General features: G+C 37.0%; 1 protein-coding gene across 1 annotated transcript; it reads right to left on the minus strand.

Moving 5' to 3' along the window:
• Positions 1-3357: 3357 nt before the first annotated feature.
• On the minus strand, positions 3358-4112 carry LOC124109183 (SOSS complex subunit B2-like; the record flags this gene model as incomplete). Its single annotated transcript, XM_046467718.2, has 1 exon — positions 3358-4112. A coding segment is annotated over one exon (555 nt), but the record flags the coding sequence as incomplete, so codon positions are not given.
• Positions 4113-19706: the final 15594 nt, after the last annotated feature.

The raw sequence follows: 19706 nt of genomic DNA on the forward strand, positions 1-19706 counted from the left end.
ATAAAAATACAAAAAAAATGACTTGAGGATGTGGCTCAGTGGTTGAGTGCCCCTGGATTCAATCCCAAATACCAAAACAAAAAAACAAACAAACAAAAAAACCCAAAACCCACAGTTGACAGCTAACCAAAACACATTAGTATTTACAACAGAGATAGCTAATGCCTGCCAATTCAAGAGCCAACAGAACTGTTCCCCTTAAGGGGGTCTTGTCATAGGGCCTGGTTAGCTGGGTGTGAAACTGGATTACATAGTTGAGGAAGAGTTCTACAAGGGTTTTGCCTCAAATATAGTTACCTTTGTTAACAAACAGCCCCAAGTTTTTCTAGTCATAAATCTAAGAGAGCATAGGGGAATATAAGGAAATGATGGGTTTTCTTCTATTGGCCTCAGAAGATCTACTGATTATTACAGGAGGGGGCTTAAAGGAAGGTCTCTGAAACAGGTGTCCACCCGACTTTACCCACAAAGCAGCCTTACATTTGTGGCATAGACCATTTGAACATTTGAAGGTAATTCAATTACAGAAAGTAATAGATCCATTAAGAACATGATTAAGAATGTCTTGTGGGCTAGGAATATAGCTCAGTTGGTAAAGTGCTTTCCTTGCATGCACAAGGCCCTGGGTTCAATCCCCAGCACTACACACACACACACACACACACGCACACACACAGACTCACAGAGACACATACACACACAAAGGCTAGTCTACAAAATAACTTGTGTCAAGTCCTCAAAAATGCAGAGGTGATAAATATCAAAGAAAGACCAAGGAATCATTCTAAAGACACATGACAACCAAAGGAAACATGATATTCTAGAATGGATCCTGGATCAGAGGAAGGAATCATTTTTCCTTTCTGCATAAAAAAAGACATTAGTGAGACAAATGGTACAATTTGAATTATATAATAGTGCAGAAAAAGCAGCAATATTCTTTCAGTTGTAATTTGCTGATTTTAATAACACTATAATTGTTCATAGAAAATACATATTGAAGTATTTAAGGCTAAAGGGATACTAGGTCTGCAACTTTCTCTCACATGATTTGGAAAAGCTTAATCCATCTGGAATCTATTTTTGCATATAATAAAATATAGGAATCAAATATTATTTTCTTCTCCATGCATAGTACTTCTAGTTAGCACATTTATTGAGTAATTTATGCTTTTGCAGTGAATTAACATATTGAATTTGTCATATATTATATTCTCATTTAAAACCAACATCTATTTTTGTAATGTATTTTGATCTATATATCTACTTTCCACTCCTGTGCCAATATCATAGTGATGTTACTGATTCTATGGTGTGTTTGAATGTCTCATAAGGCAGTCTACCCACTAATTTTTTATATTTTCATAAATATAATGTATACATATTGCATATATACTCATGTAGATACATAAATATACATGTGAAATTAAGTATTTGTAAATATGTACCCTTTATATGCGTATACATATATTTATGTATATGTACATATATTTATGTGCATATTTATTGAATTTTTATGCTCATTCTTGCATGTATATATGTAAGTATTTATATGTACATATTTTATAATTTTTTTACATGTGTGTTTACATATATATGTATATATGTGTGTGTGCCTATATATATATATATATATACATATATATATATATATATAGAGAGAGAGAGAGAGAGAGAGAGAGAGAGAGAGATGTAAATGTATCCCTTTATTTGGGTATTTCCCTAGAACAAACTTTGTTGTGATTCTAATTTAAATTATTTAACTTATGTATTCATTTTTTAAAGAATTAAATTTTTTATAAATTTAGCTATTTAGCTTGAATTTTATATCCATCCAAAGTCCATTTCAAATGCTAACTATTGGCATATAGAAAATGTATTGCTGCCTTAATAAATTCTCTTATTTATTCCAGTAATTTTATTTGTTGATTTTTGTATTCATGTAATCAACTCTTAACAAAAGAAATGGTGTTATATCAATCAAATCTTAGTGAAAAGATAACATTTTATCTTCTTTTTTAAGGTTTCTAAGAGATATTTTCTTCAATTTCTTGGGCTTCTAAATTAATATTAAATAAAAAATCATAATGAATCTTCCTGTTTAGTCCTGACTTTAATTATTTTAATGTTGTGTTTGAATTCTAACACTTAGTATAATAGCTGTCATTGCTTTTTTTTTGTCATTTAATTTTTGCTATTTAATAAGGCTATGTGAATTGTGTTCAGAAACTTTTGACAACACACATAAACTTCAAATAGAAGTACCACCTAGGATTTTCAGTTCAGGCTGAGTACCTGTAGAAATCTAGGATCTATAACTTAAGACTGTATATTAATATATTAATTCAATTTGAATCACCTTCACTACATTCACCAAAATTATTTTTAAAAATAATTAGATCAATGTTTATTATGACTTTATAACTCTCTCAAATTATACTTTTCAATATTTAACATGGTAGATTCAAAAATAAATATTCAAGGCCTCTTTTAAATTTTCTTTCAATATAATCCATGCTAATAACAAATGTTAAAAGCACTATCTGAAAATAAAGCAAAGTAGCTTTCTTCTAAAACAGATTGCATTCTGTTCCATAATTCTGATAATCTTTTTTGGTAATGAAACAATTTAGGATGATTCATTTAAGATGATTCATTTCTAAGGAAATCTTAGTGGCAGTCACTCAACAAAATCAGTCATTCTTAGAGTAACAAACACTCAAAAACTGTTGTTGGCATTCTCCAAGTTTCTGGGTTTTTTTATTTATTTATTTTTTTGGTGGTTATTGCTTTAGTTGGCAATATCTGAATTTAAGACAAAGAACATCTCCCATTAAGCCTTATGTGAAGTATTACAAAATTCATACAGAAGATAAGACTCATAGAAGTTATAAAGCTGATGTTTTAAATAACTCACCCTTGAAATGGGTGCAATTTTTAGAGGATATCTGCTGAGGGCCATAGCCCAGTCGGAATGATGCATGGCATTTTTGCCAGAACGGAGTGGTTGAGAGGTGACACCAACAAGCCATTGAGATGATAATGGTTATGTTAAGCTGTGTATTCAATTGTAATATTAGACCCCTGCTGTCCACCTTGGCCTGCTACTTTGGAGTTCTCGCTGGGATTCCCAGAGAGTTCCCCTTGGTTGGGGAAGTGCCGGAGGAGGGATTTCCGGTGGGTGGTTCCTGGAGGAGGCGCGTGGCATTCAGGAGAGTTCCAGGGAGCGTGTGTGGAGTGTGCTGGTGGAGTTCAGAAATAAAGTTTGTTCCTGTTTCAGTGGCTCGTGATTTGTGCCCAGCCAGATTGCGGCAGATATCCAATAACTTTTTGCTCTAAAAATATATGCCCCTACTTTTCAGTGTTCCCATTCAACAGGAGACTTGAGCAGCTTAACAGTTTTGCTATAAAAAAAAAAACACTCTTCTTAACAAAACAAAAACGTAAAAGGAAACTAATAAAGGACATATTTTTCACAGTTAACAATAAATAAAAGTGCACTAAGTGTTCAAGTAGGGCACGTAGTTTAAAAACTACATGTGACTATTTGGCATAGGTCATCTTTTTAAGGCTCTCCGAGGGTCCCTGCCATTATTTATTGTGGTCATGACTGTTTGATTATTAGCAGCTCCTGGTAGCTGTGTATTGATAGGTCCCTGGACATTGCTTCTACCAGCATATGAAAGTTGGTATCCCCTTGATTCAGGGCCAGTTTGAAGGCTATTTCCCATTGATACAAATGTACCTGTACCTATATTACTATCCATGGAATTAGTCTTCTGTTCATTGTGTGCCCCTTTGTTCTGCAGTCCTCGATAATCTGGGTTGGGCTCACTGAAATTTGGCACTTCTGAATAAACCATACAAAATTCTACAATTTTTTGAAGTTCACCACCCCTTCCAGTATAAAGTATCAGGCATCCTTTCCACATGGATGTATATCCTTGGGTCAACCAAATAATATCCCCTGGCTGTATGAGACCTCCAATCTCATCCCACACAGAAATAGTGATGCTGCCCGTTTTATCTGCTACCTTGCATGATCTGACATCATGGCCGACTTTGGTTTTGGTCACGCGTCCTATCTCCAGGACGATAAAGACAACATTTTGTTATTGCTTTTGATAAATAGTTTTTCATTACATTTGATTTCCTCCTAATTTTTTTACCTAATTTTAATAAAATGGCCACTGGATATCATCATATATTTTAGTAGCTTTTGAGATAATATTCCATTTAACAGGATTATGAAGAAATTTTTCTAAAATTGGTAATAGTTATTTTACTATATTTATACTAGTTGGCTGTGCTATTTCAAACTTTTAATGAATTACAGCATTCTATATATTGACATTCTATTCAGAAAATCTGACTTTGTGTTTATGAGCAAGGCATATGTTTCCTCGTGTTTCCTCCCTTGAACTACAGTTTCTTTTTTTTTTTTTTTTTTTTGCACTGGGGAACTGAACCCAGGGGTGCTTTACCATTGAGCTACATTTCCAGTTTCTTTTTATTTTTATATTTTGAGACAAGGCCTCACTACATTGCTTAGGTATTCCCTAAGTTGCCCATGCTGGCTTTGAACTTGCAATTGATCCTCCTGCCTCAGCCTTTCCAGTCCCTGGGATTACAGGTGTGGGCCACCAAACCTGTCATCAAGTTTTGCTATTAAAATGATGCTATCTTCCTAAGTAAAACAGGATCATTTCCATCTTACACCATGACCTGGGTTAGCTTAGATAAAATCAGAATGATCTATTTTTAAAAACTAGACAAAATATATCTTTGAAATATGTCAAGATTGGTGCCTTGTTCAATGTTGAATCTAGCACTTTCTATCACCTATAATCACCTAATCAGTTCTCTACTTTTCTTTGGAATAACTTGTTGATTTTTAATTATAAAAGTATCATTTTTCTCTAGTTTCAAAACTATTACTAAAAGCCTTCTTGGTGCCAGCTCTCAAGGTTTTTTCTCAACTCTCAACTATGCTACACATGGTTGTCCTTCCCATTCCATGTTTTTATAATTCAATTTCTCGTCTTTTCCTATAGATTCCTGAATGCATTTGATTGTTCAAAAATCAGTGATGGATTTATTCTTCCCCATATTTTATTTTTCCCCATTACTTTCATTTTATGTTTATAAACTTTCTGTTCATGCTCTATTATTTTCTTTTCTAATTTTTAAAAATTGGTAATAAGTTGAATTCCTTAAATATTTGTTGTGGTATGATCAGAAAAAGTAGGCTGGAAAGTCCTTTTTATATGTAAAATTTCTTGGTGGCCAAATTACATGTTCAATTTTTGCGAATATTTTGTGAATATGTGGAGGAAAGTATATTCTTTTGAAAGCTGTCAAAGTCTCTCTTTATGAGCTACATTAATTTTACGCTACTATTCGTTTTGTTGACAAAGTGTGTACAATTAAAAAAGAAGTATATCGAAGTAGTTTACTTTATTTGTATTCTTATCAAGTTCCTCTACTAAAAGCTGTTGGGCTATTCGGTCCATATTCATTTCTGGTTTGTCTCTTTCATAAACTGTGTCTCTCACTGTTATCCCTCCTCACCTCAAATCCTAGGATTTACTAAGATACATTAGTAACTTCAGTTCTCTGCTATTTACTTTTTACATTGTAGTGCTTCCTTCTCTGTATTTAGCATTTCTACCATATTTAATATATTTATTTAGTGTTTATGGCACATATTCTGATATGTGAATATGAGGTCACAGTCAGCTTTTCTAGGCTTCTCACTTGTAGCCAACACAGCACAGGTACAGGCGGCACATGAACACCCCATGAGTAGACGGGAATTGAGATAAGAACTGAGAAATGTTTTTCCCAATGGATCTCAAAAGGGACCTATGCGCTGGGCGCAGTGTTGTACCAAATATCATCTTAAAACCTTAAATCAATATAATGCACTGGAAAGTGTATTGGTTTTTTTGTTCATTCATTTTTTAATTAGGGTCTAGATCCACGTGAAAATTCAAACCTAAAGGTGACACTTATATATATAATCTTTCAATTTATTTGAAAAAGAAAAATCCCAGTGGCTCAGGAGGCTGAGGCAGGAAGACCACGAATTCAAAGCCAGCCTCGGCAATAAGGAGACACTAAGCAACTTAGTGAGACCCTGTCTCTAAATAAAATACAAAATAAGGCTGGGAGTGTGGCTCAGTGGTTGAGTGTCCCTAAGTTCAACCCCCAGTATCCCTCCCCCCCAAAAAAGGGACCTCTGCATTCTTTCCCAAACACCAAACATTATCTAAAAACCTTCAATCAATATAATGTTCTGGAAAGTGTGTTGGTTTTCTGTTCATTCTTTTTTTAATGAGGGTCTAGATTCCATGTGAAAATTCAAACCTAAAGGTGACTCTTATATGCTCTCTCCACTTATTTGGAAAGAAAAAAAGAAGAACAGAAACTGTGCTTCCTTAGAAACAACAAAACATTAGCTTTTTAGCCACACTCCGGTATTTGAACAAGTATGGAACTACAGCAGACGTCCCTTCTTTTTGAGATACCGCTCACTGGTGATTTGAATGGTGCAATAATTCTGGTGAGTTTGCAAGTTTCTTTTACCCTCCTTTTTTCCTTAGCTCCTTCCTGCTCAGAGTTATCACCCTGGAGATGTGGCAGTGCATGCCCAAGATATTAACTTCCGAGCTGGTGACGGCTTAAAAGGGAATACCTCTCGGCAATTTATACTCTAAAACATCCTCCTCTTTGTTCTCATGGGAAGCCTCCTTAGGCAGCTCCTGGGTCTGAACAGTCCTTCAGAAAACACATCTTTCAAGTTTATAGGCAGAATGCCACAAGCTGCTGCCTTCAAAATGCGGTCCTCTCTAATCACTTTTATAACATACTGTCTCATCAGAAAGCAAAACTTAAGATAAACGGCAACCTCAGATACTTTCACAACAAGCCCTGGGTGCAAAAGGGTTTCCTCTCTTCACAAAATTCCATTCAGTCCTAATGCAGGCAATGGTCTATCCATCTTCTTTGACTTTTTTTTTCTCTCTCATTTCTTCTCAAGTCAGAGGTAGTCATACATAAGCTTGGTGGAATCAAGGAGATGCAAATCTCTCTTTTCTATGTAACATTTCTAAAGCATAGTTGCTTAAAACCTAATACTGCCTACCCTGAGAGGGATCAGTTACACAAAGAGCTCAATACACTCCCTGACATACAGTAGGTGTTCAACAAAAGAGGATTTTTCTAGTAGAAGGTTCTTGTCCCAGTTTCTCCCTACAGTAAATTATGTTTGTATCTTGAAATGAAAGAAGGACAGACAGAAAGACAAAGAACAGGGGGAGGCAAAGAATAAAGCATTCTGGCTTAATAAAAATTAAACCACCATTCAGGAAAGTTTATGGCTCCGTAGGGATACATCAGGATTTTTCCAGAATTCTTGGCACCACAACCCTGGATAACTTTAATAAACCAAACAGCATAAATGCCATTGGTATATGAGAAAAGTATTTTTCATCTATTTTCTGGAGATTATTTCTACGGAATTTTTGGTATGTAAGTAGGTAGCTTAGCACTGACAAAACTTTTCTTTCTTTCGGGCCACTCATGGCACAAAACATTCCTTCCTGAGATAGGCTGGTGTTATAGCTCAATCCCTGTAACACAACCATAAACCTCTTACTAGAAAAGTATAACACTAACAACAAGAAGTCAACACTAAGACTAATAATGATAACAACAATGCAAAGTGCAAACAGAACTTATTGCATATTTAACATCTGAAAGCCAATTCCTCTGTTCCTTTACTTAGGAAAGGGCTTTTATACCTCTTTATTCCATTTTCTTATGTTTGGGAGAAAAGAAGCATGGAGAGAATTAAATACCTCACCCACGGTAACCAGCTAGAAATCAGTGGCTGAAATTTGAACCTAAATCAGTCTGACAATAGAGCCAAAGCTTGTATTCATCATTTTGTCATTTGTGGTCATCACAACTTACTAAGCCATAACTTCTTGATGCTCTGACAGCCTTCACTGGAAATAAACAACATGACTGCACCCTCACTAGTCATAGCTAACCTGAACTTCTCTCCTGCTTCCACTGGTAATCAATTAACCAAGACATGGCTTCCAAGCCTGAGTAGCCCCTGTATAATGTGCAAACCTTGTTATATGATTTCCAAACTTGCCTTCTTCCTTTAACACCCTATGATTCCATGTTATCAAAGATCAAGGTGGCCAAACACAGTGGAGCACACCTGCAATCTCAGCTACTCAGGAGGCTGAGCCAGGAGGATCATAAGTTCAAGGCCAGCCTCAGCAACTAAGAAAGGCCCTTAGCAGCTTAGCAAGACTATTTCAAAATAAAAAATTAAAAGGGTTGGGGATGTGGCTCAGTGGTAAATTATCTGGTTCAATCTCCAGTACAATTTTTTTTAAAAAAAATCAATGTGGTAAGTCTGTTCTGATGAGTCAGTGTGGTAAAATACAATCTCAGCCATCAACCAAAGGAAAATAACAATATGAAAAGGGCATTATGAGTTGAGGGTGGTGGCGCATGCCTGTGATCCCAGCGGCTTGGGAGGCTGAGGCAGGAGGATCATAAGTTCAAAGCCAGTCTCAGTAATGGTGAGGTGCTAAGCGACTCAAGGAGACCTTGGGTCCAAATAAGTATAAAATAGGACTGTAGATGTGGCTCAGTGGTTGAGAGCCCCTGAATTCAATGCCCAGTATTCCCTACCCCCCCCTCAAAAGAAAAGGACATTCTGTTAATAAAAGCCTTTTCTCCTTAGGAATTAGGAACCCTATGTATGGTGTGCTGTGCATCTGTTTCCTAGGTTTCAGCTATGGGTGCTGTGCTTTATTTATGAGTCATAAAGCTGTAAACATCAAGTGAAGAATACAGTACTGAAATCCAAAATGATGGAACCAGAGATCACTTTGTCATCATAATGGGACTCACTGGGATCCAGAAGGCAAGTAAAGTTTCAAGTGCTCTAGGCAAAATTACGAAAAGTGCTCAGCAAGAGGCTGAAAATCAAAATCAGATAAACTAATACTAATTTAAAACTCCTAAGGAACCAGTGTGCTCCATGGATTTTTTGGTTTTTTTTTTTTTGTTTTTCACTAAGAATCAATCAAAGGGACTGGGGCTGTGGCTCAGCGGTAGAGCGCTCGCCTCACATGCCTGAGGCACTGGGTTCGATCCTCAGCCCCCCACAGAAATAAAATTAAGATATTGTGTCCACCTAAACTAAAAAAATATATATTTTTTAAAAAAGAACCTATCATAAATTTGAAGAATGACAAGGAATAGCAGGACAAGCAGTGGGAAAAAAAAGTGGAGTCAGAGAAGGGTGGAGAAGGAAATGGGGTGAAGAAGCAGAAAAGAGGAGAAAGTATGAAAAGAAAGGAAAGGGGAGGGAAAGGAGGAAGGATAAGGGAGAAAAAAAATCAGGGAAGATGGAGGGAAGAAGAAAGCACCACTTTCCTTTGGCCGTGAACACAGAGCTCACATCTGCAACTATTTCTTTAGCTCCAGATGTTTCTTCATGCAGATTAGTTCTAAACTGAATAGAAAATAAACCTTGATGTTTTATCCTTGCTATCCCCCATTCTTGCAGATATTTTAAGGTTCCATTGGAGACAGCTATATTACTTAAAACCTAAAGAAAAGCTATGTTAAAATACATATGCATATATACACATTGATATCTATATTCAACCAGAAAAAGTATTTCTGCAACTGTCATCGCTGTGAAATTATCCATCATCAATGAGGTAATGAGAAAAGGCAGAGATTGTCAAACTTCCCCACTGCGGGTCATTTCTTCAGATGTCAGCTTTGTAACCCAGAGTATCCCCATAACTGTAAATTAAGATGTGTCAGTAGCACCCAGCATAAATGTAAAACATTTGCTTTTGAGATGTCTCTTCCCATTTCAAGGGAACAGCACAGAGGGCATCTTTCTCTGTCTCACTGCTCCAATAAGACATGGGAAGAATCCCTGGTGAAAAAAAACTAGCGAGCTGCACTGTCATCATTTATTTAAGAATAAGCACATCTATCTTCTTTCACGGAACTGGTGCCAGCAGGAGTTAGCTTGGAGCAGCTAAGAAATAAGTTCTGAGGGCAAGAGGCAGGAAACATGGCAAGGGGTCAATTTGGGATCTTAATTATTTAAAGGTATATGGATATAAAGTCTTCTAAAGTGTTTTCAATCCTAAATCCATGTCTACAGGAAGCAAGTATATCTAAGCGTATGATTCTGTTTTTCTTCCCCTGACAAATCATTCTTATCTGATCAACTAATTACCTTCATATACCTATTTGCTTAGTGAACATGATTTGGGACTCTATAATATACATCAGAGCCACAGATGTGATAAACCAGTAGATCTTCTTGTAGAGAATTCATAAAATGGAAGGATAAAATTCATCCAACTGCATATCAAGAATAATAACAGCTGACATTTCATGTTGAGTGTTAATATGGCAGGCAAATAGGTACTATTATTATCCCCATTTTAGGGATGAGAAAACTGGAACTAAGAGAAAATACTTGTTTCCAAGTTTACAAAACTAGTTAAAAAAAAGCATATAAACTCCACCCTATAACCCCTATTTTTAACTTCCATGTGATAATATCTTAATGTTAATGATTTTTATCATTGGAGAACAATTAAGCATCATGTAAGTTTATTTTTTTAACTTATTTTTATTTATTTTATTTTTTAATCACGTGAGTTTAAATAAAGGAGGGAATTTTACAGCTGGAAGGGTCTGAAACGATTTCATAGAGGAAGAAACATTTAAACAAGGCAAAGTTTGATTCTTTGAAGAAGGGGCCCATAAAAATCATTCCACATGATGCAATTTTATCTACCTTATGTCTTTAAAAAACATTGTTATGAAATTCCTATAATTTCTTTCCAAGAGAATGCATCACACTGTATGTTCATTTAGAAACTGGTGAGAGGGGTTGTTCATGGTTTCCCCTGTTTTCTTCTACCCCACCAACACCCTTGAATAGAGAAGCACATCTCACAGGGAGACATTGATGCTGATATGAATGTTCAGGAGTGGTGGGCCTGAGAGGAGAGGTGTTCCACTGCCATATGCAAAATGAACCAAAGCAATTAGCTGAGTGGTGCTGAGGAGACCATGGCAGAAGGGCAGGCAAGGGATGGCACTGGGAAATCTCACAGCTATTACACTCCCTCAGGCATTCAGTATGACCTCTGGTCCTCCTAGCCTCCTCCATCAGCACTATTTTCCTCATAGCATGTGAAGTAATGCAGTCTGAAACATAATTTGCCTAGCCCTTAGAGAGAAGGTAAGAGGATTTGAATCAAGACCAGTCTAACAGCCACACCCAGGGTTTGTCCTTCAGCAGACTGTGAGTGATGGCCACCTCCCTCCTGCCAGGGCCTCTGTCAAGCCTTATATCAAGGGGAGTGGAAAAGGCAAACACATGTTTTCTATTTGCAAGAGAATTTCAGTCTTACTTATTGAATGACTAGATATAACTTTTATTGAAAATATCCTACCTTAGGTCAGCTGTAAAATAATGAAAAGAAAAATAAAGGCCATTCTAAGATAGAATAATCAAAGTAACCAGTTAGAGTCTATGTGGAGGAACAGAAATACAGTCAGTGGGCAAAATGTTTAGTAGCAAAAGCTGAGTGCCAGGCTGAGAAAACTTTGTATCCTCTGGACTCTGTCCTTTAAGAATGTTCAGCATTCAATCAGGAATTCTGGGATATGATTGCAAGGGAATAAGGTGTTTATTATAGGAATTAGACCTTAAACAGTGTCAAAAGATTTCTAGAAGGAAACTTCAAAAGAAAGGAGGAATTCACTTACCAGCCACAGTGTGGGTGAATGATTTCAGTTTTCAGAGTTGCTGAGATATTGGGTTTTCCCCAAAAGATCATGTGTGAGACAATGTAAGAAGGTTTAGAGGCGAAATGATTGGGTTATAATAGCCTAAACTAGATCTATGTGTTAATTCCCTGATAGAGATTAACTGGGTGGTAGGCATGTGGGGTGTGGCTGGAGGTAGGTCCATAGGGCATGCCCTTGGGGTTTATATTTTGTCTCTAGTGAGGTGACCACCCCTTACTTTCTGGTAAAATGTTCTGAGATGATTTCTTTTTTTATATATTTTATTTTTTAGTTGTAGTTGGACACAATACCTTTATTTTATTTATTTTTATGTGGTGCTGAGGATTGAACCCAGGGTCTTGCACGTTCTAGGCAAGTGCTCTACCGCTGAGCTCAGCCCCCTGAGCTGATTTCTTCTACTGTACTTTTCCTCCATGAAGTTTGGCCACACCTTGCGCCCCAAGGAACAAAGTCAGTCATCTATCAACTGAGACCTCTGAAACTTCAAGCTCCCAAATAAACTTTTCCTCCTCTAATTGTTCTGGTCAAGTCTTTTGTTCAGCAGTGAAAAAGCTGACTAAAACAGAGGTATCTGGAAGCCTGGCATGTCCACCAGGTATAGTGGGTAAGTGAATAGGACTGGTTCTGTGGGAAATTGCTGTTTACTGTGAGTTCACAGTGGAGTGTTTCATAGTGGATTAGGGTCACGGTTGGTCAAAGAGCCAGCCATCAGACAGAAGAGTTGGACCCCCAGCAGAATGAGTGAAACCTACTTGCACATTTCCATCTCTCATCCTCTGTATCCTCCAGGCCCTTCAGAGTTTGATGGAGGCTGCTTCACCTTTGCTTTCCAAAATCTTACACTAATTCCAAACTAACAACTTCCTGAGAGGGAGTCATGAGAGATGGAGTCCCCATCAAAACCAAGTCCAAACTGAAAAGAAGTCAGCAAAGTACAACCTTTAGGCCACATCCAGCCCACCTCCTGTCACTGTAAAGAAAGTTGGAGGAACATAGCCATGCTTGTTTATTTAGGTCTTATCTGTGCTTCATCTGTGCTGTGATGCAGAATTGAGTAGTTGCTGCAAGACCATAAGGCCTGAAAAGCATCTAAAATATTGACATTCTAGTCCTTCAAAGAAGAAATTTATTGTATTCTCCAGTAAAACATCCAGGAGAAGAACCCTCATCACACTCATAATCATTTATTCAGGGACAGACTTTTCCTTTAAGTGGTAAACTAAGAACTCCTTATTGCCCATTTCTAAATCCGGAGCTTAGATCACAGGGGCACTCAATGAAGTTCCTCAGATAAAGTAACTGAGCTACTATTTTGACCTGGAGTCTTTCTTACCTGAAGTGGTAGGAATCAGAACAGGATCCTCTTGGGGCAGATATGATTAAATTATAGGGAAGTGGTCAACATGGGGAAATGGCTCAAATTATGGAGTCCTATCCCTTGGCAGGGCTCTGGAACAGGACACCAGCCCTTTAGAAGTACAACTGGTGGTGGCAAAATAGGACCCAGGCATAAAAAAGATCAGGGATTCTGGCCAAAACAAAGACTGTCCTGAAAACTGAGGCAGACAGCAGTCACTTGAACAATGACTGGAACTACAGATCCTTTTTGTGAACTTTGATAACTGCTTCTCTTTTCTGAATCTGTTTCCTCTCTGAAAAACTAAAATGTCAGCTCTCAACATCTAGGGCTATTTTGAAGATAATCTGAGATGATGCCTCCTATGTATTAGAGTAAATAAAAACATCTTAGACTTCCAATAAATGGTCATTCACTGCTCCATCAAATATTTACTAAGCATTCACTCCATACCCAGGCACTGGACTGAGTGCTGGATACAAACTATCTAAATTCCCTGTCCACGTGAAGCTTTCATTTTTATGGGGTAAGATCAAAAATAAATGAGCAAATAAATAAATGTATATTATTTCCGAAAATTAGAACTGCCATAGACAAAAATGAAGCCACGTTAAAAATACATGTATTTACATGTGGGTGTGTGTATGTGTGTGTGTGCGCGTGCACATACATGGGGGGGGTGCTTTTCTTTTACATAACTTGGATGGAAATTTTCCATTAAGCTTAAACTGAAACAGACCTGAAAAGAAGTGAGAGATAAATACCTCAAGACAAAGTGTTCTAGGCAGAGGGATCAGCACTTGCAAATACCACTCAAGATAAACTGTTTGGCAAGTTTAAACAAACCACTATTTTTTAAATGTCAATACTAGGCCTTAGTTTTGACATAAATATACTTGATATACTTGCCTAAAGCTAACATTTCATCTAGACTTGGGAGAGAAATTCAGGGAATCTTGTTCAAATGGTTATAAGGTTTGGCCATCAGACAATGCCAAGTACTACAATTGCAACTGATATGCCTGAAATTTTAAAAATATGAATTACCTAAAATATCAAGTCTAGCTACCCTATTACTCCTACTTGAAAATAATTATTTATTGGGTACTTATAATACATCAAGTACATTCCAGCTACAAGGAAACTAAGGATGATTGCTCTAAGCTACTTGAGGGCAGGAAACCTCAGATCCATGAATATTTCTGAGTAAGAAAATGTTTATTTCCCACTAAAATAAAACTATTCCATTTCCTACTTTCCATGCACTAAGACATATAAATTAACTTCATTTGTATTGAGTGTATGGTTAGAAAAACTCTTAACATTTTTTTTTTTTAATTTTCCCCCAGAACATTGCCACTTGAGTGATAAACTGTTAAGTTTCCAGATTCCTCTGAGAATGCATCCAGGCAGTTTGATCTCAGTTAATGGCACCTCTTAATGATCTATTAAATTGCATCACTCACAGCAGAGCTGCTCTATGAAACCTTAACAAATGCCAGCAATGCTCATGCACCCTCTCCTGTACTTTGGAAGCTCCAAAGAAAATATTCTAGGATAGTTTGATATACCTTCATCAGGTGGTAAACAGCACTTCTGATAACTCTGGCCTCCCCCATAAAGCACAGTAGACAAAAGATTGCCTAAGTCACTTCAAAAATTCAAAAGAAACTAACATCTCCAAAACTTTACAACCTCCATTTTAAGATGTTGTTACTCCACTTCTAGCCTAATATGTATCATAATATACTGGATCTATTCCCATAAACACTTAGCACCTAAAATATACTAGGCACTATTTGAAGTACTTTAAAATGTGAACGTATGTAATTCTTTTTTTTTTTAAAGAGAGAGAGAGAGAGAGAGAGAGAGAGAGAGAGAGAAGAGACAGAGAGAGAGAATTTTTTTTAATATTTATTTTTTAGTTTTTGGCGGACACAATATCTTTGTTTGTATGTGGTGTTGAGGATCGAACCCGGGCCGCACGCATGCCAGGCGAGCGTGCTACCACTTGAGCCACATCCACAGCCCAAACGTATGTAATTCTTACAAAAATCCTATTAAGTATTATTACATATTCATTTTACAGACAAGGAAAATGAGGCACAGAGTGCCTAAATTCTTTCCCAAGATCTTACACTCAGTAACTGAACTGGAATTTGAATTCAAGTCACCTAGCTCTTGAGAGATTCTCTAATATTAATAACTTGGTGGCTATTCTGACCTTTTTATTTGTTCTCCTTACTCCAGCTGTTGAAGGGTGGGAGGGAGGTAGTATTTGGAAGGAAAATGAATTGGGGATAGGAGAACAGGTGTTTAAAGTCAGTGGTTTTATTGCTGAATTTAAAATTCATTTATTTGTTGCAGAAATTTTAAATTATAAAAAAGTAGATCTTAAAAATAAATCATTATTCTCCATAATTACTGTGTGTGAAAACATTTAGTTTTTTTCTGTATATCAACTAACAAATGTGTGTTACAATTAGCATCTCTGCCTTTGCCCATTCTATAATATATCGTGGATATTAAATCATGAGTGAATATTTTTTGGACACTATTTCCAGTGACTACATAGCTGGAATTCATAAGAATATGCCATAATTTATGTTACTGATGAATATGTACATTGTTTCTACATTTTATTTTTTATAATTATACATCCCATCTCTTCTTATTTCCTCAACACGTATTTCCAGGAATAAAATTACTGGGTCAAAGTATATACAAGCTTTTAAATGTTATTATAAACTTCTTAATAAATTGCCCTCTGGAAAGGCTCTAGCAATTTGGAAGAGCAGGATAATTATTTTTCTTCCGCCTCAAGCTTCTTCTTTAGATGGGTCACAGCCCATCTAGGAAACATCCTAAGACAGACACCCATAGGCAATTACTTGCACACAATTCTCTTTGCACATCTCCTCTCTCAAGTGAGTCAAATCAACTGCTGTTCAATGGTAGCAAACAGCAAGCCAACAACAAAACAGAACCAAGTGGGAGGTGGAGAGAGAACACCTATACCCACTTGGTTCTGCATATTTAGGGCTTGCAGTTTAGAAAGCAAGAACTGAATACGGATCAGTCATCTGTGCTTTCCAAAGCAATTTCAACGACTAACTTATGGTTCTCAACTCAAATTTCTGTAGAAGGCAGGCAGGTAAAGTAGACCCACAATGCTGTAGGGAAAAGAAAAAAAACCTGCGAGTGGGGGTACTTTTTATCCTTGTCAGGACTTGACCCATCTGAAGAGGGCAGCCTCTGCTTAGCAACAGCCGGTTGTGATCATGTGTGGATGCAACCCTAGAATCACAATTGTCCCATTCTTAAAAGGAAGTGGGGAATCGGAGATTTTTGAATGTGTGTGTAATCCCAATTTTAACATCCTGGCAAGGAACAAAATTTTAAAATTACTGCACTAGTTACAGGGACATGTTGGTCTAAATTTAACCTCTTCCCATTCCATTTTACTATACTTTCTTAATTTTATGCAAGCATCTTAGACATAGCCAAAGGAGTAGCTACAGGAGAGGACATTTGTAACCAGAATTCTGCCTAGGAAGCAACTAATATAGGTACTCAGAGATACTGCCATCTGCCATCCTTCCTGGTGTTGATCATTAAGATAGAGTGGACTATAAAGAAGACAGCAGGCCCAACTGAGGGAGAAGAGAAACTAACTTTAAAGAATTCCATTACCACCCATGGGGTTGTGAATGACTACCACTTTAAACCTATCTAGTTACAGCTGAAGCATCGTAGGAAGAAAGCCCATATTACCTGTGACATCCTGCTGCCGGCTTATCCACGACAGTCATTGGAAGCAGCCTGCACCATGATCTATTTTAAAATGTCCCCTGACATATTTTTATATTCCAGCACTAAAAATCTAAACTGCTAACTTACCAAGCCTGAGCATGTTATTTTCCAATAAAATACATTTTTACAAGTAGCTTTCTATCCCAGTTTCTTTTTTATGGGATAGTTTCCATTGTACAGAGGTACAGAGGTACTGATTGATCTTCAGAAAGTTGAGAGATGGAAAAAGGCTTTAATGCATTGGAGCCCAGAGGTGATCCTTAACTTCTGACAGCTTGGAAATCACTTACACTCATATTATTTGCATAGTCTCTGATCCTAATTCTTTTCCCTTTGTGGGAATAGTATTATGTGGGTTATAAAAACAAACAGAACACTGAACGAAGCTACCAACATTAGTCTCAGGAAAAAGTGAGCACATTCAGGTTGATTCTTTGCCATAGGAATTCTTTCCTAACCCGACTTCCAGATCATTATTCACTCCACTCACACCCCTATTAGAAGAACACTCTTCAGAGACAGAGCTGGCTACATTCCAGAAAATGTAGGGTGCTAGACTTTTGTTGTCAGTCTCACTATCTTGACTTGCTCAGGTGTATCTAAGCTCCCTTAAAAGCTTCACAATCCTTATTGAAGTAAGAGAGAAAACTGATCTGATGTAATCCAAAATTAGCGGATGAAAATGGAAAACTACTGACTTCAAATTTTCCAGTATTGTTTCTTTTATAGAAAATGATTTGACTCTTTGAAAAGGACAAGCTTTATGTATCTTTTATTCTTTGCTAATAGAAATCAAAGGAATGAAGACAAATTCAAGTCTTCCTTGAGATTTTAACCATACTTTGCATTGCAGAAGTTCAAAATGGCTGATATAATCTGTCTTGGATTGTTTGAAGGTTAGAAAAAAATTTTCTTAAGTGATGGCAGCAGGTTAGAGAGGTCTCCAGTGCTGTCCTAGAACATGAGTCACCACCCTGAAACAGCAAAATAAACAGGTGGCCCCAAAACAACTTGCTATTTCAAAACAATAAGAAATGTTTTAGCCTATTCCGATAGCATCTTCAAGTACATATGAAATATCAGTAAGTCACTGTCCTCACTGTATTTATAAAGGACAAAGAGAAGCAATAGAATTATTATGTACCCTGTGTTTCTTCTTCCACTAACAGGAACACGGATGAAAAAAATCACCATTGACAAAACAAAACATCTGTAAGTAGAGAAGAAACCAAGTTCTTAATTTTTAAGTCAGCCAAGGTTCTGACTCAGCTATGGCCCTCCATCCAGTGAAATGTGACAGGGTCCACACATAAGGCAGCTGCTGGCTAAGTGGATAATGCTTGTTAGCTTCCATTTAGAAATAGCCCCCTTTCATTGGTATGCCTCTTGCTCCTCAGACTGCTACCCACTCCCAAGTCATTTTATCCCCCTGCCAAAATGAGAACTCCATCACTTCTTATAAGCCCAGCCACTGTTATCTCTTGCCTGTATTAGTGCAATAGTCTCCTAACTGGGTTCCTTACTTGACTGTAATCTCTGCATTCTATTCACAGAGAGGCCAGTTTTAAGTATGGTGATATTGATATAACATAAGCTTAACCATTTTAAAGTATGCAGTTCAGAGACATTTCATGCATTTGTATCTTATACACCATCCATTCCAAAACATTTTCTTCACCCTGGAAATAAATCCTATACCCAATAGCAGTCATTCCCCAAACCTCCTTCCCTAAGCCCCTGGAAACCACTAATCTGCTTTCTGTGTTTCTGGATTTGCTTTTTCTGTGTCTCCATATAAAAGGAATTATACATCATGTTACTTTTATATCTGATTTCTTTCACTCTTCATATTTTCAAGATTCATCCATGTTGCAACGTGTATCAGTAATTCATTACTTTGTGTGGTTAAACAACAGTCCATTGTACACATACCCCACATTTTCTTTATCCATTCATCAGCTGATGAGCTTTTGAGTTGCTTCTGTTTTTCGGCAATTATGAATACTGCTGCTATAAACATTTATGTAAAAAATTGCTGTTTTAATACCTGTTTTCAAGTATGTGGGTATATACATGAGAGTAGAATGGCTGAATCATACGGTTTTAACTTTTTGAGGAAAGGCAAAACTGTTTTCCACAGCAGCGGCACCTTTTTACATTCCTACCAGTCCTGTACAGGGATGTCACTTCCTCCATATCTTCACCAAGTTTCTTTTTCCTATTGCTACAAAAATCTTTCTATTGTTGTAGCTCAGATAATATAACTCCTCTCCACTGCCCATCATTTAAAATAAAAAGCAGGGTCCTGAATGATTGGGGATAAGACTCCCTGTCTCATCTCATCCCCCATTACTTTCCTTCTTTCTCACTTCGTGCCAACTACATTATCCTACCTGTCAATCCTCAAAAGTGCCATACTTGCTCCCACCTCAGGGTCTCTGCTCTTGCCTCTGTCTGTGATATCTTTCTCCATGATGTCTACATTCTACTCCCTTATTCCAGCTTCAGCTCAACGGCATCTCTCCTAAAATATTTGTCTTAAAAATTCCATACAACATAACCCACTGCCTAGGTTTCGGTTCTCTAGAAAATAAAGTATGATTCAAGAGTGAAATGCTTCCAGGCACAGTGGCACATGCATAATCCTAGC

Source organism: Marmota monax, unplaced genomic scaffold (assembly GCF_021218885.2).
Source record: "Marmota monax isolate L192 unplaced genomic scaffold, Marmota_monax_Labrador192_F-V1.1 WCK01_AAM20220418_F8-fsc00152, whole genome shotgun sequence".
NCBI classification, from domain to species: Eukaryota; Metazoa; Chordata; class Mammalia; order Rodentia; family Sciuridae; genus Marmota; species Marmota monax.